General features: G+C 39.9%; 1 protein-coding gene and 1 long non-coding RNA gene across 3 annotated transcripts; one reads left to right on the top strand and one right to left on the bottom strand.

The window, feature by feature from the left end:
* Positions 1 to 2,433: 2,433 nt before the first annotated feature.
* Positions 2,434 to 26,751, bottom strand: LOC133535537 (uncharacterized). Of its 2 annotated transcripts, XR_009802244.1 has the most exons (5): positions 26,651 to 26,751; positions 12,495 to 12,573; positions 5,469 to 5,882; positions 3,849 to 5,402; positions 2,434 to 2,894 (listed from the first exon to the last, which is right to left on the bottom strand). It is a non-coding gene; the product is annotated as an uncharacterized LOC133535537 (long non-coding RNA). The 2 variants fall into 2 exon arrangements; XR_009802243.1 differs by having other exon boundaries at positions 2,434 to 5,402.
* On the top strand, positions 3,118 to 19,417 carry rem1 (RAS (RAD and GEM)-like GTP-binding 1). The gene is made up of 5 exons (XM_061875449.1): positions 3,118 to 3,417; positions 5,497 to 5,888; positions 14,720 to 14,802; positions 18,509 to 18,716; positions 18,795 to 19,417. Exons 2-5 carry the CDS (start codon positions 5,519 to 5,521, stop codon positions 19,073 to 19,075), a joined length of 942 nt encoding a protein of 313 aa, XP_061731433.1. The 5' UTR covers positions 3,118 to 3,417; positions 5,497 to 5,518; the 3' UTR covers positions 19,076 to 19,417.
* Positions 26,752 to 26,804: the final 53 nt, after the last annotated feature.

Here is a 26,804-nt window from a genome sequence, read left to right as displayed (position 1 = left end):
TCGGAAGAACCCACAAAAGGGCAAGGAAAACTCACACCCAGTGGGCAGGGAGAATTCACATCCAGTGGGACGCCAGTGACAATGCTGACTATGAGAAACCTTGGAGAGGACCTCAGATGTGGGCAACCCCCCCCTCTAGGGGACCGAAAGCAATGGATGTGGAGCGGGTCTAACATGATACTGTGAAAGTTCAATCCATAGTGGCTCCAACACAGCCGCGAGAGTTCAGTTCAAAGCGGATCCAAGACAGCAGCGAGAGTCCCGTCCACAGGAAACCATCTCAAGCGGAGGCGGATCAGCAGCGTAGAGATGTCCCCAACCGATACACAGGCGAGCGGTCCATCCTGGGTCTCGACTCTGGACAGCCAGTACTTCATCCATGGTCATCGGACCGGACCCCCTCCACAAGGGAGGGGGGGACATAGGAGAAAGAAAAGAAGCGGCAGATCAACTGGTCTAAAAAGGAGGTCTATTTAAAGGCTAGAGTATACAGATGAGTTTTAAGGTGAGACTTAAATGCTTCTACTGAGGTAGCATCTCGAACTGTTACCGGGAGGGCATTCCAGAGTACCGGAGCCCGAACGGAAAACGCTCTATAGCCCGCAGACTTTTTTTGGGCTCTATGAATCACTAATAAGCCGGAGTCTTTTGAAGGCAGATTTCTTGCCGGGACATATGGTACAATACAATCGGCAAGATAGGATGGAGCTAGACCGTGTAGTATTTTATACGTAAGTAGTAAAACCTTAAAGTCACATCTTAAGTGCACAGGAAGCCAGTACAGGTATAATATGTATGTATATATGTATATAAAGGTATATACAGTATAGGTATATATGTATGTATATATGTATATAAAGTTATATACAGTATAGGTATATATGTATGTATATATGTATATAAAGGTATATACAGTATAGGTATATATGTATGTATATATGTATATAAAGGTATATACAGTATAGGTATATATGTATATAAAGGTATATACAGTACAGGTATATATGTATGTATATAAAGGTATATACAGTACAGGTATATATGTATGTATATATGTATATAAAGGTATATACAGTACAGGTATATATGTATGTATATATGTATATAAAGGTATATACAGTACAGGTATATATGTATGTATATATGTATATAAAGGTATATACAGTATAGGTATATATGTATGTATATATGTATATAAAGGTATATACAGTATAGGTATATATGTATGTATATATGTATATAAAGGTATATACAGTATGGGTATATATGTATGTATATATGTATATAAAGGTATATACAGTATAGGTATATATGTATGTATATATGTATATAAAGGTATATACAGTACAGGTATATATGTATGTATATATGTATATAAAGGTATATACAGTACAGGCGTAATGTGATCAAACTTTCTTGTTCTTGTCAAAAGTCTAGCAGCCGCATTTTGTACCAACTGTAATCTTTTAATGCTAGACATGCGGAGACCCGAAAATAATACGTTACAGTAATCGAGACGAGACGTAACAAACGCATGGATAATGATCTCGGCGTCTTTAGTGGACAAAATGGAGCGAATTTTAGCGATATTACGGAGATGAAAGAAGGCCGTTTTAGTAACGCTTTTAATGTGTGACTCAAAGGAGAGAGTTGGGTGGAAGATAATACCCAGATTTTTTACCGAGTCACCTTGTTTTATTATTTGGTTGTCAAATGTTAAAGTTGTATTATTAAATAGAGGTCGGTGTCTAGCAGGACCGATAATCAGCATTTCCGTTTTTTTGGCGTTGAGTTGCAAAAAGTTAGCGGACATCCATTGTTTAATTTCATTAAGACACGCCTCCAGCTGACTACAATCCGGCGTGTTGGTCAGCTTTAGGGGCATGTAGAGTTGGGTGTCATCAGCATAGCAGTGAAAGCTAACACCGTATTTGTGTATCTTTCATCCTCGCTCAAATTAATGGGGGAATTGTCGTTTTCTCGCTCTGAATAGCTTTTGCTGCTGGAGGCTCCCATTATAAACAATGTGAGGATGTGAGGAGCCCCCACACTTGCGACGTCATCGTCTGCGACTTCCGGTAGAGGCAGGGCTTTTGTCTTAGCACCGACAGTTGCGAACTTTATCGTGGATGTTCTCTACTAAATCCTTTCAGCAAAAATATGGCAATATGGCGAAATGATGAAGTATGACACATGGAAAGGACCTGCTATCCCCGTTTAAATAAGAAAATCTCATTTCAGTAGGCCTTTAAAAATAGAACAAGCACATTCTGAAAATGTACAAATCTTTTAATGTTGTTGGAATTTTTTTACACTTACATGTTGCGGTTAATAATTTATTGGGACGGCGTGGCGCAGTGGGAGAGTGGCCGTGCGCAACCCGAGGGTCCCTGGTTCAATCCCCACCTAGTACCAACCTCGTCACGTCCGTTGTGTCCTGAGCAAGACACTTCACCCTTGCTCCTGATGGGTGCTGGTTAGCGCCTTGCATGGCAGCTCCCTCCATCAGTGTGTGAATGTGTGTGTGAATGGGTAAATGTGGAAGTAGTGTCAAAGCGCTTTGAGTACCTTGAAGGTAGAAAAGCGCTATACAAGTACAACCCATTTATTTATTTATTTACAATGTGAATTCCTGGATTTTTTTTCCCACATTCTGTCTCTCACAGTTGAAGTGTACCTATGATGAAAATTACAGACCTCTGTCATCATTTTAAGTGGGAGAACTTGCACAATCGGGGCAGAATAAATACTTTTTTGCCCCACTGTATGTATGTATGTATATATGTATGTATGTGTGTATGTGTGTATATAATTACATGATCATGAATGTTGCCTGGTGCAAGAAGATGTTCTTCATGTTCACAAGTCTTCCTGATGGAAGGACTCCAACATCACTGAAATGTACAAACACATGTCATCAAATCATCTTCACATGTCAACTCATCCCACTGGACTGTTGTTGTCGCAGGAAGTGACCACAAGTTTCCTAAACCAAGTCCACACACACACACACACACACACACACACACACACACACACACACACACACACACACACACACACACACACTTTTTTAGATATCTGGTTCTCCTCTGCTGTCGGTCACACACACACACACACACACACACACACACACACACACACACACACACACAGAGAGGGAGGGAAACAGTTAGTGTCTCCATGATTCCACTGTTGAATTTTTAAAGCTGTTGTGGAACTTTGTTGTCCTGCCGGGTCACTGTGGCGGGTGAAGGGGTAGTGTTACACACACACACACACACACACACACACACACACACACACACACACACACACACACACACACACACACACACACACACACACAGAAAGTGAGGAGAGTGCAAGCAGTGGTGTGGTCTGGTGAGGTGTGACAGATCTTTGCAGGATTGTCAGGTAGGTGAGAATGTATGATGTCACCTTTCTGGTTCTTTACTTTTGTGTTCTTTACGTCATCTTGTTGTGTTCTTTACTTTGTGTTCTTGTTGTGTTCTTTACGTCATCTTGTGGTGTTCTTAACTTTGTGTTCTTGTTGTCCAACTTTGTGTTCTTAACTTTGTGTTCTTGTTGTCCAACTTTGTGTTCTGTTTTGTTCTTGTTGTGTTGTTGTTGTTTTTTTTTGTGTTCTTGTTGTGTTATTGTTTAGTTCTTTGTGTGTTCTTGTTGTGTTTTGTTGAGTTCTTGTCGTGGTAGGTGAGAATGTATGATGTCAACTGTCAGGTCTACTTTGTATTCTTGTTGAGTTCTTTACATGTTCTTGTTGTGTTTTATTGTGTTCTTGTCGTGTTCTTGTTGTGTTCTCATTGTTTTCTTGATAAGTTCTTTACCTGTTCTTGTCATGTTCTATAGTCGTGTTCTTGCTGAGTTCTTGCCGTGTTCTTGTGTGGTTCTTGTTGTGGTCTTGTGTTCTTGTTGTGTTACTGTTGTGTTTTTGTCTTGTTCTTGTCGTCTTTTTGTCTTGTTCTTGTTGTGTTTTTTTTGTGTTCTTGACGCCTTCATGTCTGGTTCTTGTTGTGATCTTGTTGTGTTTTTGTTTTGTTCCAGTTGTGTTCTTGTTGTCTTCTTGTGTTGTTCTTGTCGTGTTCTTGTCTTGCTCTTGTTGTGTTCTTGTTGTGTTCTTGTCTCATTCTTATTGTGTTCTTGTCTTGTTCTTGTGTTCTTGTTGTGTTTTTGTTTGTGTTCTCGTTGTTTTCTTGATAAGTTCTTTACCTGTTCTTGTCATGTTCTAGTTGTCTTCTTGTGTTGTTCTTGTTGTGTTCTTGTCTTGCTCTTGTTGTGGTCTTGCTGTGTTCTTGTCTCATTCTTATTGTGTTCTTGTCTTGTTCTTGTGTTCTTGTCGTGTTCTTTTTGTGTTCTTGACGTCTTCATGTCTGGTTCTTGTTGTGGTCTTGTGGTGTTTTTGTTTTGTTTCAGTCGTGTTCTTGTTGTCTTCTTGTGTTGTTTTTGTGTTCTTGTCTTGCTCTTGTTGTGTTCTTGTCGTGTTCTTGTCTTGCTCTTGTTGTGTTCTTGTCGTGTTCTTGTCTCATTCTTATTGTGTTCTTGTCTTGTTCTTGTGTTCTTGTCGTGTTCTTGTTGTTTTTTTGTTTGTGTTCTCGTTGTTTTCTTGATAAGTTCTTTACCTGTTCTTGTCATGTTCTAGTCGTGTTCTTGCTGAGTTCTTGTGTGGTTCTTGTTGTGGTCTTGTTGTGGTGTTGTTGTGTTCTTGTCGTGTTATTGTCTTGTTCCGGTCGTGTTCTTGTCTTGTTCTTGTCGTCTTCTTGTTTTGTTCTTGTTGTGTTCTTGTCGTGTTCTTTTTGTGTTCTTGACGTCTTCATGTCTGGTTCTTGTTGTGGTCTTGTTGTGTTTTTGTTTTGTTCCAGTCGTGTTCTTGTTGTCTTCTTGTGTTGTTCTTGTTGTGTTCTTGTCGTGTTCTTGTTGTGTTTTTGTTTGTGTTCTCGTTGTTTTCTTGATAAGTTCTTTACATGTTCTTGTCATGTTCTAGCTGAGTTCTTGCCGTGTTCTTGTGTGGTTCTTGTTGTGGTCTTGTTGTGTTTTTGTCTTGTTCCGGTCGTGTTCTTGTCTTGTTCTTGTCGTCTTCTTGTCTTGTTCTTGTTGTGTTCTTGTCGTGTTCTTTTTGTGTTCTTGACGTCTTCATGTCTGGTTCTTGTTGTGGTCTTGTTGTGTTCTTTTTGTGTTTTTGTTTTGTTCCAGTCGTGTTCTTGTGTTGTTCTTGTTGTCTTGTGTTGTTCTTGTGGTTTCCTTGTTGTGTTCTTGTCTTGCTCTTGTTGTGTCCTTGTCGTGTTCTTGTCTCATTCTTATTGTGTTCTTGTCGTGATCTTGTCCAGCTTTGCTTGATGTCCATGTTTTGCAACATGTCAACTCACCATCACATCCAGACCAAACTCTTATCACATTCACACCAAACTCTTATCACATTCACACCAAACGCTTATGACATCCACACCAACCACTTATCATGTAATAATATCTCCTCAGACGATGCTGTCACCATAGCAACATGAACAACAACATCCACACAGACCAGGAGGTCCAGCGGCGGCGAGGCAGTCCACCCACCCGTCCCGCCCAGCTGGTCCAGCAGCCTCCAGGCCCCTGCCAGGGGTGCCTGCCCGCCGGCAGCTACCGGCCGGCCCCGGAGCAGCAGGGCCCCCGGCGCAGGCATCCTCCCCTGGGACAGTCTGCGTCCTACAACCCCGGAGACAAGTCCCTCCACTACCGAGCGCACTGGAGCTCGGACTCGGACGAGGACTCGCAGAGCGACTGGGATTGTGTCTACAGGGTGATGTTGCTCGGCGACCACGGCGTGGGAAAGAGCAGCCTTGCCGGAATCTTCGCGGGTGTCACGGAGAAAGAGGAGCCCCCTGGAGGTGAGATGTTGACAACCAGTGAAGTTAACTTGAAATCATGACCCTCCTTTGAAACCCTAACTTGATATTGTAACCCTAGTTTAAAACCCAAACCCTCATTTACACCCCTAACTCGAAGCCCTCACTCCAGTTTGAAATCCTAACCCTAAATTAAACCCCTAACTTGAAATCTTAACCCATATTTCAAACCTTAAATTGATATTGTAACCCTAGTTTGAAAACCTAACCCTAAATTTAACCCCCTAACTTGAAATCAAAACCCTCGTTTGAAACCCTAACTTGATATCGTAACTCTAGTTTGGAACCCAAACCCTATCTTGAAACCCTAACTAGTTTGAAACCCTAACCCTAGTTTAAACCCCTAACTTTAAATCATAACCCTTATTTGAAACCTTAAATTGATATCGGAACACTAGTTTGAAACCCGAACCCCATATTGAAGCCCTAACTCTAGTTTGAAAACCTAACCCTAATTTAAACCCCTAACTCGAAGCCTTAACTTTAGTTTGAAACCCTAACCCTAAATTAAACCCCTACCTTTAAATCATAACCCTGGTTTGAAACCCTAACCCTAATTTAAACCCCTAACTCAAAGCCCTAACTCCAGTTTGAAATCCTAACCCTAAATTGAAGCCCTAACTAGTTTGAAACCCTAACCCTAATTTAAACCCCTAACTTTAAATCATAACCCTTATTTGAAACCTTAAATTGATATCGTAACACTAGTTTGAAACCCGAACCCCATATTGAAGCCCTAACTCTAGTTTGAAAACCTAACCCTAATTTAAACCCCTAACTCAAAGCCTTAACTCTAGTTTGAAACCCTAACCCTAAATTAAACCCCTACCTTTAAATCATAACCCTGGTTTGAGACCCTAACCCTAATTTAAACCCCCGATTTGAAGCCCGAACTCAAGTTTGAAACCCTAACCCTAATTTAAACCCCTAACTCAAAGCCCTCACTCCAGTTTGAAATCCTAACCCTAAATTAAACCCCTAACTTGAAATCTTAACCCATATTTGAAACCTTTTAATTGATATTGTAACCCTAGTTTGAAACCCTAATCCTAATTTAAACCCCTAACTCAAAGCCCCAACCCTAGTTTGAAACCCTAACCCTGTTTCAAACCTTAAATTGATATTGTAACCCTAGTTTGAAACCCTAAACCTAATTTAAACCCCTAACTCGAAGCCCGAACTTTAGTTTGAAACTCTAACCCTAAATCAAACCCCTAACCTGAAATTATAACCCTTATTTGAAAACTAAAATTAATATTGTAACCCTAATGTAAACCCCAAACCCGAAGCCCTAACTCTAGTTTGAAACTCTAACCCTAAATTTAACCCCTAACTTGAAATCATAACCCTCGTTTGAAAACCCTAACTTGATATCGTAGCCCTAATTTGAAACCCGAACCCTAAATCAAACCCCTACCTTTAAATCATAACCCTGGTTTGAGACCCTAACCCTAATTTAAACCCCCAATTTGAAGCCCGAACTCTATTTTGAAACCCTAACCCTAATTTAAACCCCTAACTCAAAGCCCTAACTCCAGTTTGAAATCCTAACCCTAAATTAAACCCCTAACTTGAAATCGTAACCCTTATTTGAAACCTTAAATTGATATTGTAACCCTAGTTTGAAACCCTAATCCTAATTTAAACCCCTAAATCAAAGCCCTAACTAACCTTAGTTTGAAACCCTAACCCTGTTTCAAACCTTAAACTGATATTGTAACCCTAGTTTGAAACCCTAATCCTAATTTAAACCCCTAACTTGAAGCCCCAACCGTAGTTTGAAACCCTACATGTGGTTTAAAACACTGTAGACCCAACCGGAACCTGAAACCGGACCTTAGGGTTTCTCCATTCATGGAGAAGGTTTGGGCGTGGCTACTTAGCTCAACTGGAAATGCTCCGGTTCAAATCCCAGACAGGGCATATGAACTATTTCCTATTGTTTTCATCAAAATGTTGGTCATGTTTATACACTACAACCTCAACTTTGCAATTTAATTTGTTCTGTTGCAGAACTCTTAACTTAAAACACTTGTGTCCTAAATCAACTTCGACACTGAAATGGATTGAAGTCACTTTCATGGGTGATCTCCCCCTAAAATACACCATTTTAACTTGTAAAATTACTTTAATAAAGAAAAACTCACTTTTAGATGATAAATGTTGCATACAATAGGAAAAACTACTAACAAATACATTATTTATATGAAATAATGTATTAATAATGTACATTTTCTTTGGAGAGTGGATCCTTCCAGCTGCTTCTCTGTCAAACACACCATCAGCAGCTTTTCCATATATATATATATATATATATAAATATATATATATATATATGGATCCTTCCAGCTGTTAAAATCATATCTAAATGGCGGACATTTGCCCATGAACATATGGAAAAGCTGCTGATGGTGTGTTTCATATAAATAATGTATTTGTTAGTATTTTTTTCTATTGTATGCAACATTTATCATCTAAAAGTGAGTTTTTCTTTATTAAAGTAATTTTCCAAGTTAAAATGGTGTATTTTAGGGGGAGATCACCCATGAAAGTGACTTCAATCCATTTCAGTGTCGACGTTGATTTAGGATACAAGTGTTTTATGTTAAGAGTTCTGCAACAAAACAAATTAAATTGCAAAGTTGAGGTTGTAGTGTATAAACATGACCAACATTTTGATGAAATATATATATATATAATATACTTCTCGTAGTCAGACCATTAAATTGCTTCCCCAAGTTGGCGACACGCTCGGTCATGTCTTTGATGATTTATTTCTTTAATACAAATGTAACAACTGTGCTGACCCCGATGTTGTTGTTTGCTAAGGCTGCATAAAACACGCCACTAACGCCTCGTTTTGATTGGCGGGCGGAGATAAAAGTCAGTTAAGTACGCACACAAAGCAGGAGGAATGAAATAATAGAACCAAAAGGTCACGAGAAAGGTTGAAGTGTTGATGATGCTAATAATGACAAATAATTGTATTTAAGTACTTTTAAGCTTTGTCAAAAGGCTTTCACTTTCAGTGTGCAGGAAAGGTCAAAGTATTGATGTTCATTGTTCTAATTACAGTTTCCCTCGGGGGCCGCTTGTAACAGCCAATAATATGTCATTATCATCATCCATTCATCCATCCATTTCCTACCGCTTGTCCCCATTATTACATCCACTTTGACATACACGGCCATCCTTTTTTGTAGACTTTACAGTACAAAAGTGGCAACTCAGACACCAGAATTGTACTGTAAAATATACAGTGTTGTTTACAAACACACAGTGTTGTTTACAATTGCTGTTTACAAATATGCAGTGTTGTTTACAAATATACAGTGTTGTCTACAAACACACAGTGTTGTTTACAATTGCTGTTTACAAATATGCAGTGTTGTTTACAATTGTTATTTACAAATATGCAGTGTTGTTTACAAATATACAGTGTTGTCTACAAACACACAGTGTTGTTTACAATTGCTGTTTACAAATATGCAGTGTTGTTTACAATTGTTGTTTACAAATATACAGTGTTGTTTACAAATATACAGTGTTGTTTTCAAATATACAGTGTTGTTTACAAACACACAGTGTTGTTTACAATTGCTGTTTACAAATATGCAGTGTTGTTTACAATTGTTGTTTACAAATATACAGTGTTGTTTACAAATATACAGTGTTGTTTTCAAATATACAGTGTTGTTTACAAACACACAGTGTTGTTTACAATTTCTGTTTACAAATATGCAGTGTTGTTTACAAATATACAGTGTTGTTTTCAAATATATAGTGTTGTTTTCAAATATACAGTGTTGTTTACAAATATACAGTGTTGTTTACAAATATACAGTGTTGTTTTCAAATATACAGTGTTGTTTACAAACACACAGTGTTGTTTACAATTTCTGTTTACAAATATGCAGTGTTGTTTACAAATATACAGTGTTGTTTTCAAATATATAGTGTTGTTTACAAATATACAGTGTTGTTTTCAAATATACAGTGTTTTTTTCAAATATATAGTGTTGTTTTCAAATATACAGTGTTGTTTACAAATATACAGTGTTGTTTACAAATATACAGTGTTGTTTTCAAATATATAGTGTTGTTTTCAAATATACAGTGTTGTTTACAAATATACAGTGTTGTTTTCAAATATACAGTGTTGTTTACAAATATATAGTGTTGTTTTCAAATATACAGTGTTGTTTACAAACACACAGTGTTGTTTACAATTTCCGTTTACAAATATGCAGTGTTGTTTACAAATATACAGTGTTGTTTTCAAATATATAGTGTTGTTTTCAAATATACAGTGTTGTTTACAAATATACAGTGTTGTTTACAAATATACAGTGTTGTTTTCAAATATATAGTGTTGTTTTCAAATATACAGTGTTGTTTACAAATATACAGTGTTGTTTTCAAATATACAGTGTTGTTTACAAATATATAGTGTTGTTTTCAAATATATAGTGTTGTTTTCAAATATATAGTGTTGTTTTCAAATATACAGTGTTGTTTTCAAATATACAGTGTTGTTTACAAATATATAGTGTTGTTTTCAAATATACAGTGTTGTTTACAAACACACAGTGTTGTTTACAATTTCTGTTTACAAATATGCAGTGTTGTTTACAAATATACAGTGTTGTTTTCAAATATATAGTGTTGTTTTCAAATATACAGTGTTGTTTACAAATATACAGTGTTGTTTACAAATATACAGTGTTGTTTTCAAATATACAGTGTTGTTTACAAATATACAGTGTTGTTTACAAATATACAGTGTTGTTTTCAAATATACAGTGTTGTTTACAAATATACAGTGTTGTTTACAAATATACAGTGTTGTTTACAAATATATAGTGTTGTTTACAAATATACAGTGTTGTTTTCAAATATACAGTGTTGTTTACAAATATATAGTGTTGTTTTCAAATATATAGTGTTGTTTTCAAATATGCAGTGTTGTTTACAATTGCTGTTTACAAATATACAGTGTTGTTTTCAAATATACAGTGTTGTTTACAAATATACAGTGTTGTTTACAAATATATAGTGTTGTTTACAAATATACAGTGTTGTTTACAAATATACAGTGTTGTTTACAAATATACAGTGTTGTTTTCAAATATATAGTGTTGTTTTCAAATATACAGTGTTGTTTACAAATATACAGTGTTGTTTTCAAATATACAGTGTTGTTTACAAATATATAGTGTTGTTTTCAAATATATAGTGTTGTTTTCAAATATATAGTGTTGTTTTCAAATATGCAGTGTTGTTTACAATTGCTGTTTACAAATATACAGTGTTGTTTTCAAATATACAGTGTTGTTTACAAATATAAAGTGTTGTTTACAAATATATAGTGTTGTCTACAAATATACAGTGTTGTCTACAAGTGCTGTTTACAAATATACAGTGTTGTTTTTAAATATATAGTGTTGTTAACAAGTGTTGTTTGCAAACATACAGTTTTGTTTACAATATACAGTGTTGTTTACAAGCGTTAACAAGTGTTGTGTACAAGCATTACAAGTGCTTGCAAGTGTTTACAAGCATTATTGAATTGTGCTGTGAAATATACTGAGTTGTTTACAAGCGTTGTTAACAAGTGTTGTTTACAAACATACAGTGTTGATAACAAGTGTTATTTACAAGCATTAAAAGCGTTGTTTACAAGTGTCTACAAGCATTATTGAATTGTACTGTAAAATATAAAGGGTTGTTTACAAGTGTTGTTAATAAGTGTTGTTTACAAGCATTACAAGTGCTTACAAGTGTTTACTAACATTACAAGTGTTGTTTACAAGCATTATTGAATTGTACTCTAAAATATACAGTGTTGTTTAAGTGTTCTGCACAAATATAGTGTTGTTTACAAGCGTTGTTTACAAGTGTTGTTAACAAATAGACAGTGTTGTTTACAAACATAGTGTTTAGAAGCATTGTTTACAGGTGTTGTTTAAAAATATACAGTGTTGTTTACAAGTGCTATTTACAAATATACAATGTTGTTTACAAATATACAGAGTTGTTTACAAATATACAGATTTGTTTACAAATATAGAGTGTTGTTTACAAGGGCCACGGTTTCTTTAGGAAGAAAATTGGCAGATTTTTACAGTAGAATGTAAAGTGTTTATTACAGTAAATAGAAAAATAAGTTATACTGCTTCTACTACTTCAATGGACATGTGTACTGATTGGCCCCTGGGCTTCAATGGACATGTGTACTGATTGGCCCCTGGGCTTCAATGGACATGTGTACTGATGGGCCCCCGGGCTTCAAAGGACATGTGTACTGATTGGCCCCTGGGCTTCAAAGGACATGTGTACTGATTATACTGCTTCTACTACTTCAATGGACATGTGTACTGATTGGCCCCCGGGCTTCAAAGGACATGTGTACTGATCGGCCCCCCGGGCTTCAATGGACATGTGTACTGATTGGCCCCCCGGGCTTCAAAGGACATGTGTACTGATTGGCTCCCGGGCTTCAATGGACATGTGTACTGATTGGCTCCCGGGCTTCAATGGACATGTGTACTGATTGGCCCCCGGGCTTCAATGGACATGTGAACTGACCTCTTGTGTTGACCTCCTCTCTCCTTCTCCTGTTCCGACTGTCACTCTGCACCTCCTCTGCTTCTTCTTCTCCTGGACTCTGCAAGACAAACATCAACACATCAACTTCTCAGTTGGCCATTTCAAGTTGACTTGGCCCCGCCCCCAAAGGATGTTGAATTGTGAACACAGGAAGTGGAATTACATAAACATTTTGTTGAATGCACGTTTTGGCCAAATAATACTTGACAAAAACTCCAATTAAAAACTCATTCACCAAATTAGAATTTTCCAGGCTCCAGGATTTGAAAATAATATCAATATATATATCAATAATATCAGCGCCAGGTGACAACACACTCACAACACTTTCTGTGCTACGTGTACCACTAGTAGTGCGCAGGCGCCACCTAGTGGTCAACAAAAAGACAACTCACATAGTTTTTTTAACACATAAATCACTCACTTGAATATTCCCTTATATATTTTATCTATATAATTATATTATACCTCTCTCGTCGCCATTTTGGATGTCTGTTGTGATTTCACTTCCCGGTTCCATGACCCCGCCCCATCTTGCTTCTGATTGGCCCGTCCCTAATGTTTTGCCCTCATCTCAACCAATCGTGACTCAGCATAGTAAAAAGCCCAAAAGCAGTGAAGTTGTCACCTTGTGTAAATGGTAAATAAAAAGAGAATACGACGATCGGCGAATCCTTTTCAACTTATATTCAATTGAATAGACTGCAAAGACAAGATATTTAATGTTCTCACTGAGAAATGATCATTAACTCAGAATATAATGGCAGCAACACATTGTAAAAAAAAGTTGTCCCAGGGGCAGTTTTACCAGTGTGTTACATGGCCTTTCCTTTTAACAACACTCAGTAAAAGGTTTGGGAACTGAGAAGACACATTTTTGAAGTAGAATTATATCCCATTCTTGCTTGATGTACATCTTAAGTTGTTTAACAGTCTACCTTCTAATATTTTAGCCTTCATATGGCCGAAAATATTTTCAATGGGAGACAGGTCTGGACTACAGACAGGCCAGTCTAGTACCCGCATTTTTTTACTACAAAGCCACACCTGGCTTGGCATTGTCTTGCTGAAATAAGCAGGGGCGTCCATGATAGCTTAACACATGTTGCTCCAAAAGCTGTATGTACCTTTCAGCATTAATGGTGACTTCACATATGTGTAAGTTACCCATGCCTTGGGCACTAATACTCCCCCATACCATCACAAATGCTGCCTTTTACACTTTGCGCCTCGAACAATCCGGATGGTTCTTTTCCCCTTTATTCCAGAGGACACGACGTCCACAGTTTCCAAAAACAATTTGAAATGTGGACTCGTCAGACCACAGAACACTTTTCCACTTTTCATCAGTCCATCTTAGATGAGCTAGGGCCCAGTGAAGCCGGTGGCGTTTCTGGGTGTTGTTGATAAATGGCTGTGGCTTTGCATAGTAGAGTTTTAACTTGCACTTACAGATGTAGCGACCAACAGTAGTTACTGACAGTGGTTTTCTGAAGTCTTCCTGAGCCCATGTGGTGATAACCTTTACACACCGATGTCGCTTTTTGATGCAGTACCACCTGGGGGATCGAAGGTGTGTAATCTCATGGCTTATATGCAGTGATTTCTCCAAATTCTCTGAACCTTTTGATGATATTACAGATTGTAGATGGTGAAACCCCTAAATTGTTGAGAAATGTTGTTCTTAAACAATTTGCTCACACATTTGTTGACAAAGTGATGACCCTCGCCCCGTCCTTGCTTGTGAATGACTGAGCATTTAATGGAAGCTTCTTTTATACCCAATCATGACACTCACCTGTTCCCAAATAGCCTGTTCACCTGTGGGACGCTCCAAATAAGTCTTTGATGAGCATTCCTCAACTTTCTCAGTCTTTTTTGCCACCTGTGCCAGCTTTTTGGGAAACAGGTTGCAGGCATCAAATTCAAAATGAGCTAATATTTGCAAAACATAAAAAAGTTTCTCAGTGTGAAAACCGTAGTTTTGACCACTGGATTATCAAAAACTGTACTTATAACGGGAAAACCGTAGTGGTTGGCAGGTTTGGCAAAAAGACAGATTAAGATTTTAACACACTATGTGGGTTGGGGAAAAAAAACGAAAAATATTTTTTATGTATTTTCACAGAGATAAAAAAAGACGGATTTGCGACTATAGACGGAAAAATCGCTTAAAAGTTGTCTTTGGTGGTTGTGTCTTACAGAGGACGTCTACGAGAGGACGCTGACGGTGGACGGCAAGGAAACCACGCTCGTCGTCATGGATACGTGGGGCGGCGACAAGCTGGTGAGTGTTCAGCAAGATCTGATCAAACAGAACAGCAACAGTTTCAAATTAAAACTTTAATTCCTGATTTGGAGCCCGTGAAATATTATCGTTTACCTTTTCCCAGCCGCTTCCTGCTCCGTCACTGATAGGAATATAATGCTCACTTTGTCTTAGTGGCACACAATATTAGTGCCAGTCATGGGTACACACTAAAAAAATGTTGGGCTAAAAAATAATCCAATTTTAACCCAACTGCGTGTTCAGAAATGATTAACCCAAATTACCCAAAACTCAACGTTTTGGGTTAATTTCTTCAACCCAACTTTTGCGTTGAACTATTTAACCAAAAAGTCGAGTAATGATAACTTAATGTTGGGTTATTACCAACCAAACTATTGGGTTGAATTATTTAACCTAAAAGTTTTGTTATGCTAACTCAATGCCGGTTGATTCATAACCCAACCATTGGGTTGAATTTAATTAACACAAAAGCTGAGTTATGATAACTTAATGTTGGGTGATTCATGGTCCAACTATTGGGTTGAAAATGTATTCAACCCAAAAGTTGAGTTATGATAACTTAATGTTGGTTGATTCAAAACCCAATTATTGGTTTGAATTTATGTAACCCAAAAGTTGAGTTATGATAACTTAATGTTGGGTTATTACTAACCTAACTATTGGGTTGAATTATTCAACCCAAAAGTTGAGTTATGATAACTTAATGTTGGTTGATTCAAAACCCAATTATTGGTTTGAATTTATGTAACCCAAAAGTTGTGTTATGATAACTTAATGTTGGGTTATCACTAACCTAACTATTGGGTTGAATTATTCAACCCAAAATGTTGAGTTATGCTAACTCAATGTTGGTTGATTCATAACCCAACTATTGGGTTGAAATTTATTCAACACAAAAGTTGAGTTATGCTAACTCAATGTTGGTTGATTCATAACCCAACTATTGGGTTGAAATTTATTCAACACAAAAGTTGAGTTATGCTAACTCAATGTTGGTTGATTCATAACCCAACTATTGGGTTGAAATTTATTCAACACAAAAGTTGAGTTATGATAACTCAATGCCGGTTGATTCATAACCCAACCATTGGGTTGAATTTAATTAACACAAACGCTGAGTTATGATAACTTAATGTTGGGTGATTCATAGTCCAACTATTGGGTTAAAAATGTATTCAACTCAAAAGTTGAGTTATGATAACTTAATGTTGGTTGATTCAAAACCCAATTATTGGTTTGAATTTATGTAACCCAAAAGTTGAGTTATGATAACTTAATGTTGGGTTATTACTAACCCAACTATTGGGTTGAATTATTCAACCCAAAAGTTGAGTTATGCTAACTCAATGTTGGTTGATTCATAACCCAACTATTGGGTTGAAATTTATTTAACACAAAAGTTGAGTTATCATAACTTAATGTTGGTTGATTCAAAACCCAATTATTGGTTTGAAATTATGTAAGATGAGTTATGATAACTTAATGTTGGGTTATTACTAACCTAACTATTGGGTTGAATTATTCAACTCAAAAGTTGAGTTATGATAACTCAATGCCGGTTGATTCATAACCCAACCATTGGGTTGAATTTAATCAACACAAAAGCTGAGTTATGATAACTTAATGTTGGGTGATTCATAGTCCAACTATTGGGTTAAAAATGTATTCAACTCAAAAGTTGAGTTATGATAATTTAATGTTGGTTGATTCAAAACCCAATTATTGGTTTGAATTTATGTAACCCAAAAGTTGAGTTATGATAACTTAATGTTGGGTTATTACTAACCTAACTATTGGGTTGAATTATTCAACCCAAAAGTTGAGTTATGCTAACTCAATGCTGGTTGATTCATAACCCAACTATTGGGTTGAAATTTATTCAACACAAAAGTTGAGTTATGCTAACTCAATGTTGGTTGATTCATAACCCAACTATTGGGTTGAAATTTATTTAACACAAAAGTTGAGTTATGATAACTTAATGTTGGGTGATTCGTAGCCCAACTATTGGGTTGAATTATGTAACCCAAAAGTTGAGTTACGCTAAGTCAATTTTGTTTGATTCATAACCCAATTATTGGGTTGAATTTAACACAAAAGCTGAGTTATAATAACTGAATGTTGGTTGATTCATAACCCAACTACTGGGTTGAAATTATTTAACCCAAAAGCTGAGTTATGATAACTTAATGTTGGTTGATTCATAACCCAACTATTGGGTTGAATTGATTTTACCCAAAAGTTGAGTTATGATAACTTAATGTTGGGTTATTCCCAACCAAACTACTGGGTTGAAATTTTTAACCCAATAGTTGAGTTATGCTAACTCAATGCTGGTTGATTCATAACCCAACTATTGGGTTGAATTTTTTTAACACAAAATCTGAGTTATGGTAACTTAATGTTGGTTGATCCATAACCCAACTATTGGGTTGAATTTATGTAACACAAAAGCAGAGTTAAGATAACTTAATGTTGGTTGGTTGATTCAGAACCCAACTATTGGGTTGAATATATTTAACCCAAAAGTTGAGTTATGATAACTTAATGTTGGTTGATTCAAAACCCAATTATTGGTTTGAATTTATGTAACCCAAAAGTTGAGTTATGATAACTTAATGTTGGGTTATTACTAACCTAACTATTGGGTTGAATTATTCAACCCAAACGTTGAGTTATGCTAACTCAATGTTGGTTAATTCATAACCCAACTATTGGGTTGAAATTTATTTAACACAAAAGTTGAGTTATGATAACTTAATGTTGGTTGATTCATAACCCAACTACTGGGTTGAAATTATTTAACCCAAAAGCTGAGTTGTGATAACTTAATGTTGGTTGATTCATAACCCAACTATTGGGTTGAATTGATTTTACCCAAAAGTTGAGTTATGATAACTTAATGTTGGGTTATTCCCAACCAAACTACTGGGTTGAAATTTTTAACCCAATAGTTTAGTTATGCTAACTCAATGCTGGTTGATTCATAACCCAACTATTGGGTTGAATTTTTTTAACACAAAAGCTGAGTTAAGATAACTTAATGCTGGTTGATCCATAACCCAACTATTGGGTTGAATTTATGTAACACAAAATCTGAGTTAAGATAACTTAATGTTGGTTGATTGATAACCCAACTATTGGGTTGAATATATTTAACCCAAAAGTTGAGTTATGCTAACTCAATGCTCTTTGTGCAGCCTTTTGAGACACTCGTGATTAAGGGCTATGTAAATAAACTTTGATTGATTGAACACAGTCTGCTGAAAATGATGGAAAGTGCCACTCGACATTGCACAAAACATCATTTAGTATATTCAACACTCTACTTAATCATCAATCAATCAATCAATGTTTATGTATATAGCCCTAAAGCAGAAGTGTCTCAAAGGGCTGCACAAGCCACAACGACATCCGCGGTACAGAGCCCACATAAGGGCAAGGAAAAACTCACCCTAGTGGGGTGTTGGTGACAATGACTATGAGAAACCTTGGAGAGGACCGCATATGTTTCTAGGGGAAACTCCATCTGGCAGCCAAAGTGGATAGTACAGCCCCCAATTTGTCCCGTTCTAGGTGTCAGGTAAACCCCTTCCTGCTGTGTCCTGCCTCTTTGCAAAGATCCCGATCAATTCTTCCGAAGTTGGAACGTGATTGTTCCGATGTTACGCAACTATAATCGTCTTTCCCGCCCCGCCGCCAGGAGGAAGACGGCCGCCCCGGTCAAGACGAGTGCCTGAAGGCGGGGAGCGCCTACATCATCGTCTACTCCGTCACCGACCGCTCCAGCTTCGACGCCGCCGCCGAGCTGCGCATCACGCTGCGGCGCATCCGGCAGGCGGAGGACCTTCCCATCATCCTGGTGGGCAACAAGAGCGACCTGGTGCGCTCCAGGGAGGTGGCGGTGGAAGGTGAGGATTGGCCGCACGGTAAGATTCATCAAACTGGGTACCCAACCCGCGTCGTAAAATGTCTGGCCTCCCCCCCAGAGGGCCGAGAGTGTGCGGTGGTCTTTGACTGCAAGTTCATCGAGACGTCGGCGTCGTTGCAGCACAACGTGAGCGAGCTGTTCGAGGGCGTGGTGCGCCAACTCCGCCTGCGCCGCCACGCCGCCGACGCGTCCCAGCGCAGACGCGTCGTCCGCGACAAGCGCAAGGAGAGCATTACCCAGAAGGCTCGGCGCTTCCTGGACCGCCTGGTGGCCCGCAACAATCAGCGCGTGGCCCTGAAGGTGAGATCCAAGAGCTGCCACGACCTGGCCGTCCTGTGAGGACACTCAAGATCTGGAACTACCTTTTAGGGTTTAATTGACTTCACCTGTCCCTCGGACTCTGACAAGTCCTTTGGGAGAAAAACTAAGTCCAAAACTCCAAAAATGAGCCACTAAACACATCTTGACAAATCTTTGTGGAGGACATGGACCCCTACATTCAAAGGTGTTTTCCACTCCTTGATGCACGTGACTACCACCTACAGGACTGGAGTGGTGCGACCAAGCCGTTGTTTTCCTCCTTTTATTCACGGCCAAATGTTTTCAAATGTGTCCATGCTGATGATGTTCCTCTTCTCTAATGTACAGTATTAAAGGTGGTTTACATGACAAACACACAAACCTTGTCCTTGGTTTACGTCTAGGGAAACCCGTTTGGTTATAATGGATGACTTAGACGAAGACAAACTTTAAAGATCCACAAGGGAAATAGTTCCATCCATCCATCTTTTTCCGCTTATCCGAGGTTGAGTCGCGGGGGCAGCAGCCTAAGCAGGGAAGCCCAGACTTCCCTCTCCCCAGACACTTCGCCTAGCTCTTCCTGGGGGATCCCGAGGCGTTCCCAGGCCAGCCGGGAGACATAGTCTTCCCAACGTGTCCTGGGTCTGCCCGGTGGCCTCCTACCGGTCGGACGTGCCCTAAACACCTCAGGTGGCATCCTGACAAGATGCCCGGACCACCTCATCTGGCTCCTCTCCATTCGGAGGAGCAGCGGCTTTACTTTGAGCTCCTCCCGGATGGCAGAGCTTCTCACCCTATCTCTAAGGAAGAGACCCGCCACCCGGCGGAGGAAACTCATTTTGATCTTGTCCTTTCGGTCATATTCCAAAGCTCATGACCATAGGTGAGGATGGGAACGTAGATCGACCGGTAAATTGAGAGCTTTGACTTCCGGCTCAGCTCCTTCTTCACCACAACGGATCGGTACAACGTCCGCATTACTGAAGACGGATCCGCCTGTCGATCTCACCATCCACTCTTCCCTCACTCGTGAACAGGACTCCAAGGTACTTGAACTCCTCCACTTGGGGCAGGGTCTCCTCCCCAACCCGGAGATGGCCCTCCACCCTTTTCCGGGCGAGAACCGTGGACACGGACTTGGAGGTGCTGATTCCTTTCCTAGTCGCTTCACACTCGGCTACGAACCGATCCAGTGAGAGCTGAAGATCCTGGCCAGATGAAGCCATCCTGCGACCACCAAACAGGATCCCCTCAACGCCTTGACTGCGCCTACAAATTCTGTCCATAAAAGTTATGAACAGAATGGGTGACAAAGGGCAGCCTTTGCAGAGTCCAACCCTCAATGGAAACAGGTCCGACTTACCGCCGGCAATGCGGACCAAGCTCTGGCACTGATCATACAGGGAGCGGACAGCCACAATCAGACAGTCCGATACCCCATACTCTCTGAGCACTCCCCGCAGGACTTCCCGAAGGACACGGTCCAATGCCTTCTCCAAGTCCACAAAGCACATGTAGACTGGTTGGGCAAACTCCCATGCACCCTCAAGGACCCTGCCGAGAGTATAAAGCAGGTCCACAGTTCCAGGAACAGGACGAAAACCACACTGTACCTCCTGTTCCGGCGTAGCCTCCTGTCCAGTACAACTGAATAGACCTTACCGGGAAGGCTGAGGAGTGTGATCCCACGATAGTTGGAAAGTCCACAAAGCACATGTAGACTGGTTGGGCAAACTCCCATGCACCCTCAAGAACCCTGCCGAGAGTATAGAGCTGGTCCACAGTTCCACGACCAGGACAAAAACCACACTGTACCTCCTGTTCCGGCGTAGCCTCCTGTCCAGTACAACTGAACAGACCTTACCGGGAAGGCTGAGGAGTGTGATCCCACGATAGTTGGAACACACCCTTCGATTCCCCTTCTTAAAGAGAGGAACCACAACCACGTTCTGCCAATCCAGAGGTACCGCCCTTGATGTCCACTCGATGCTGCAGAGTCTTGTCAACCAAGACAGCCCCACAGCATCCAGAGCCTTAAGGAACTCCGAGCGGATCTCATCCACCCCCGGGACCTTTCCACCAAGGAGAGCCCACCACAGACTCCCCAGGCACTGCTTCCTCACAGGAAGACGTGTTGGTAGGATTGAGGAGGTCTTTGAAGTATCCCCTCCACCGATCCACCCGCAGTCGAGGTCAGCAGAACACCATCCCCTGCCTGAGGCGGAAAAATGATGGTCCAGAATCGCTTTGACCATGGCAACCCGACAGTTACTATTACCTATTCTAAAAGTTTTCAAGATCTTATAGGATATGGAATATTGCTGCTTTAACGCGAACATGGTCATTGGGGAGGTCTAGAATTGTAAGAAGAATACTTTATTATGGGGGGGGGATCAGTCTGAGGTCAGAGAAAAAACCCTTGATAAGCACATATACAGGTTTTGCATACTTAATGCACTTTACATGTCTTTGTGTTTCTTTAAAATCCTGGTGGGTCCTTTGGAGGTCAGTTATCAAGACTATGGTGTGTGTAAAGTAAGGTTGTACATTATACAGATACTAGTGTAGTATCGCAGTACTAATGCATCAAAAACGGTACTATACTCTATTTGAAAAGTACCGGTTCACCTTTTTTTTTTTTTTTACACAGGCATGACAGTGCATCGTCAGGTTCGTGACGTTGCTGGTTTTACAAACAGAGGAGCATGTTCGACATGTACTATTATCACTGGAGGATGAGGAATAGCTAAACATGCTTCACTACACACCGTAGGAGGATACAATAGCTCACCGGCCTCACAATGTAAACCAATGCTATGGGTGTATCTACACCTGACATCCACTGTAATGATACCAAGAACGAGAGCGTATCTACTCAATACTACGATGATTACATCGATATTTCTTATCGTCACATTTTTTTTCCCGTTCATGCTATGTTTATTATTAAAAAAATACGTCCCTGGACACACGAGGACTTTGAATATGACCAATGTATGACCCTGTAACAACTTGGTATCGGATCGATACCTAAATGTGTGGTATCATCCAAAACTAATGTAAAGTATCAAAAAAGAGAAGAATAAGTGATTATTACATTTTAACAGAAGTGTAGATAGAACACGTTAAAACAGAAAACAGCGCAACACCTACCCTTTACATCAGTATTTCTTAACCATATTATTATTGGTTTATTAGGTATTATATTTTATTGTATGATCCTGGAACTACTTGATATCGGATCGATACCTAAATGTGTGGTATCATCCAAAACTAATGTAAAGTATCAAAAAAGAGAAGAATAAGTGATCATTACATTTTAACAGAAGTGTAGATAGAACATGTTAAAACAGAAAATAAGCAGATATTAACAGCGAATGAACAAGTAGATTAATAAACACTTTTTACAGTTTGTCCCTTATAATGTTGACAAAATAATAGGTGTATAAATGACACAATATGTTACTGCAGACTAATTAGGAGTCTTTGTTTGTTTACTTACTACTAAAAGACAAGTTGTCTTGTATGTTCACTATTTTATTTAAGGACTAAATGACAATAATAAACATGTTTCATGTACACTAACATATTTTGTTCAAATAAAGAAAAGTACCTAAAAGTATTGAAATAGTGGATGTATTGGTATCGGGATAACCCGAGTGGTCAAACAAAGGTATTTTAATGTGTGTATTGCTTTGACTTGTTTGTGTGTTCTTGTATTTCTACCCTTCTTAAAGGGGAACATTATCACCAGACCTATGTAAGCGTCAATATATACCTTAATGTTGCAGAAAAAAGACCATCTATTTTTTTAACCGATTTCCGAACTCTAAAAGGGTGAATTTGGCGATCTAAACGATTTTCAATTGTTCGCTGTCGGAGGGATGACCTTTCACCCGTGACGTCACAATGGGAAGCGACCCGCCATTTTCTCAAACACATTACACACACCAAGTCAAATCAGCTCTGTTATTTTCCGTTTTTTCGACTTTTTTCCGTACCTTGGAGACATCACGCCTCGTCGGTGTTGTCGGTGTAACAACACAAACAGAGACGGATTCAAGTTGACTTACATGGTGTGTGCATCGATTAGCACGGCATGCTAATCGATGCTAACATGCTATTTGGGCTAGCTGTATGTACATATTGCATCGTTATGCCTTATTTGTAGCTATATTTGCATCCAGCCTTTCCCTCCACCCACATTTAATGGCAAACAAACACATACCAATCGACGGATTTAAGTTGCACCAGTGTCAAAAGATGCAAAAGTCCCTCGTTTGGTCTGCACATTTTATCGGCGATGCTACGACAGACATGGCACAGAGATGTGTGGATATCCTACGACACTCAAAGCAGATGCATTTCCAACGATAAAGTCAACGAAATCACAAAGGTGAGTTTTGTTGATGTTATTGACTTATGTGCTAATCAGACATATTTGATTGCGGCATGACTGCCAGCTAATTGATGCTAACATGCCATTTAGGCTAGCTGTATGTACATTTGTAGCTATATTTGCATCTAGCCTTTCCCTTCGCCCAAATTTAATGCCAAACAAACACTTACCAATCGACGGATTTAAGTTGCTCCAGTGGTCAAAAGATGCAATCGTTGGTTAGAAGGCAATCGCCGGATAGCTTCAATAGCTATTCGCTCAATAGCTTCAGTTTCTTCTTCAATTCCGTTTTCGCTTTCTGCCTCCACACTCCAACCATCCGTTTCAATACATGCGTAATCTGTTGAATCACTTAAGCCGCTGAAATCCGAGTCTGAATCCGAGCTAATGTCGCTATATCTTGTTTATGCACCTCTGAGTTAGTTACCATAGCAACCTATTACTTTCACCTGCCGCTTGTGCTCCCGACGCACACTGACATTATTATTATTTAAGCCTGCCTTTGCCGTATAGTCGGTCTGGCAACTTTTTTTTTGCATCACGCGACTGCCACGTAAGTTTGTCTTGTCTCCTAGCCCCAGCTAGTTGTCACAGTTTGTGCTAAGTGTTAGCCTTAGCTTCCGGTGCGCTCGGCACCTCATCCAGTCGGTTTGTTTTCTGTTTTTGTACCAGTGTTATTTTTACCATTAAATCAAGTCATTACCTGCAAGTCCGGCAGCTTAAATTTTTGGAAATATATATTTGTATGTATTATTACTGTTGTAAATACAAATCTTTATATACCTAGAAAGGGTGGTCCGAAAGAGGTAGGCATTTTTTGGAGGTCCCCAGATTGTACGAAATACACAAATGTGTGTGAGGTTACAAACACTCGGACCAGCTTTAAGAGACAGTCGATGGAAGAAGAGCGTTGAACATTGATTTGACGAGGGTAATGGAAAGAATGCATGACTCTACACAACCCAGATGACACACACACACACACACACACACACACACACGCACACACACACAATGTAAACATCCTCTCAGAGTGCAGAGGAGGAGCAGAGGCCCACAGCTGTCAGATCCTCTGTGTTTCCAACAAGAAGAAACAAAGAAATTATATTTGTTGACATTTGAACTTGAAACTGTAGATGTTTACAAACCACACGTTGTGTGCTAAACAGTCTCCATGACCAGGTGTGCAGCTGAAGACCCACACAGAGGACGTTATGGTGGGACCCAAGTGTTTTCTCGGCTGCTACTTGGTGGAAAAAGTCGGTAACCATGACGGAACGATGCAACCGTGCAGCAAAGGACTGTGGGTAGGTGACGACGGGTCACGCTGGCGCCACCTTTGGCCTCTATGGACGCACGTGCAGCTTTCGCCTCGTTTTATGGCACACTTGGACGTTAACAATGTCTTCATGTGTTTAGACAAAGTCCAGATTCCTTTCATACACACACACACACACACACACACACACACACCTACTGGTTATCATTTGGAATGGGGACCAAGTTTTTGATCATGACTTGTGAGGACCACCCTTTCTACAGGTTGTGGAGGCATACAAATAAAGTAGGTCAAAAGTCCACTGCCCAGTTAGCTCATACACGTCTTTAAATCTCTGGATTGATGAAGTAATCGTCATGTCTTGTGATTAAGTCTCACCTTAAAACTCATCTGTATACTCTAGCCTTTAAATAGACCTCCTTTTTAGACCAGTTGATCTGCCGCTTCTTTTCTTTTTTTCTCCTATGTCCCCCCCCCTCCCTTGTGGAGGGGGTCCGGTCCGATGACCATGGATGAAGTACTGGCTGTCCAGAGTCGGGACCCAGGATGGACCGCTTGCCTGTGTATCGGTTGGGGACATCTCTACGATGCTGATCCGACTCCGCTTGGGATGGTTTCCTGTGGACGGGACTCTCGCTGCTGTCTTGGATCCGCTTGAACTGAACTCTCGCGGCTGTGTTGGAGCCACTATGGATTGAACTTTCACAGTATCATGTTAGACCCGCTCGACATCCATTGCTTTCGGGTTGGGGGGGGGGGGGGGTTGCCCACATCTGAGGTCCTCTCCAAGGTTTCTCATAGTCAGCATTGTCACTGGCGTCCCACTGGATGTGAATTCTCCCTGCCCACTGGGTGTGAGTTTTCCTTGCCCTTTTGTGGGTTCTTCCGAGGATGTTGTAGTCGTAATGATTTGTGCAGTCCTTTGAGACATTTGTGATTTGGGGCTATATAAATAAACATTGATTGATTGATTGATTAACAAAACATGATCAATCTATCAAGACAGCAGCGAGAGTCCCGTCCACAGGAAACCATCCCAAGCGGAGGCGGATCAGCAGCGTAGAGATGTCCCCAATCGATACAGGCGAGCGGTCCATCCTGGGTCCCGACGAGCGGTCCATCCTGGGTCTCGACTCTGGACAGCCAGTACTTCATCCATGGTCATCGGACCGGACCCCCTCCACAAGGGAGGGGGGGACATAGGAGAAAGAAAAGAAGCGGCAGATCAACTGGTCTAAAAAGGAGGTCTATTTAAAGGCTGGAGTATACAGATGAGTTTTAAGGTGAGACTTAAATGCTTCTACTGAGGTAGCATCTCAAACTGTTACCGGGAGGGCATTCCAGAGTACTGGAGCCCGAACGGAAAACGCTCTATAGCCCGCAGACTTTTTTTGGGCTCTAGGAATCACTAATAAGCCGGAGTCTTTTGAAGGCAGATTTCTTGCCGGGACATATGGTACAATACAATCGGCAAGATAGGATGGAGCTAGACCGTGTAGTATTTTATACGTAAGTAGTAAAGCCGTTAAGTTATGTTGTTTTGCTTAAGACTCCATTGTTTCCCGTTTTTGCACTTCCTTGTTTGTTTTGTTTCCATGACTACCCATTAGTTTTCACCTGTCCTCATGTCACGCACCTGTCTCACGTTTTGCAGTCGCACACCTGTCACTTATCATGTCACTATTATCGAAGCTTCCAGTTGCCAGGCTGTCTTTCTGGCGACACCACTCTGCTTCATGTCATGTTTACGCTGCTTGTTTCATGTTTCATAGGCCATGTTGTTGTTTATTAATGTCACAGTTAGTGTCTCCTGCTTTTTGTCCATAGTTCTGCCTTTGTGCTAGTTTTTGTTTTTATAGCCAAGTTTTGTACTTCCGCCCTTGTGCGCACCTTGTGTTTATTCCTTTTATTAGTGTTAAAATAAAGATGTCATTACCTTCACGCCATGTCCGGTCCAAGTTCACTTCCATCTCGGGAAAACAACCACCTCATAGTCCACGTCCTGACAGTAATGTGCTGATCAGTCTTACTGGGGACCCTGGGGAAAAAGACTTAATATGGTTCATGGGGACCAAATTTAAATTGTTTTG

The sequence above is a fragment of the Nerophis ophidion genome, linkage group LG16, assembly GCF_033978795.1.
Source record: "Nerophis ophidion isolate RoL-2023_Sa linkage group LG16, RoL_Noph_v1.0, whole genome shotgun sequence".
NCBI classification, from domain to species: Eukaryota; Metazoa; Chordata; class Actinopteri; order Syngnathiformes; family Syngnathidae; genus Nerophis; species Nerophis ophidion.
The sequence above is the reverse complement of the archived record's forward strand: the minus strand, read 5'-3'. Positions and strand labels throughout refer to the sequence as shown.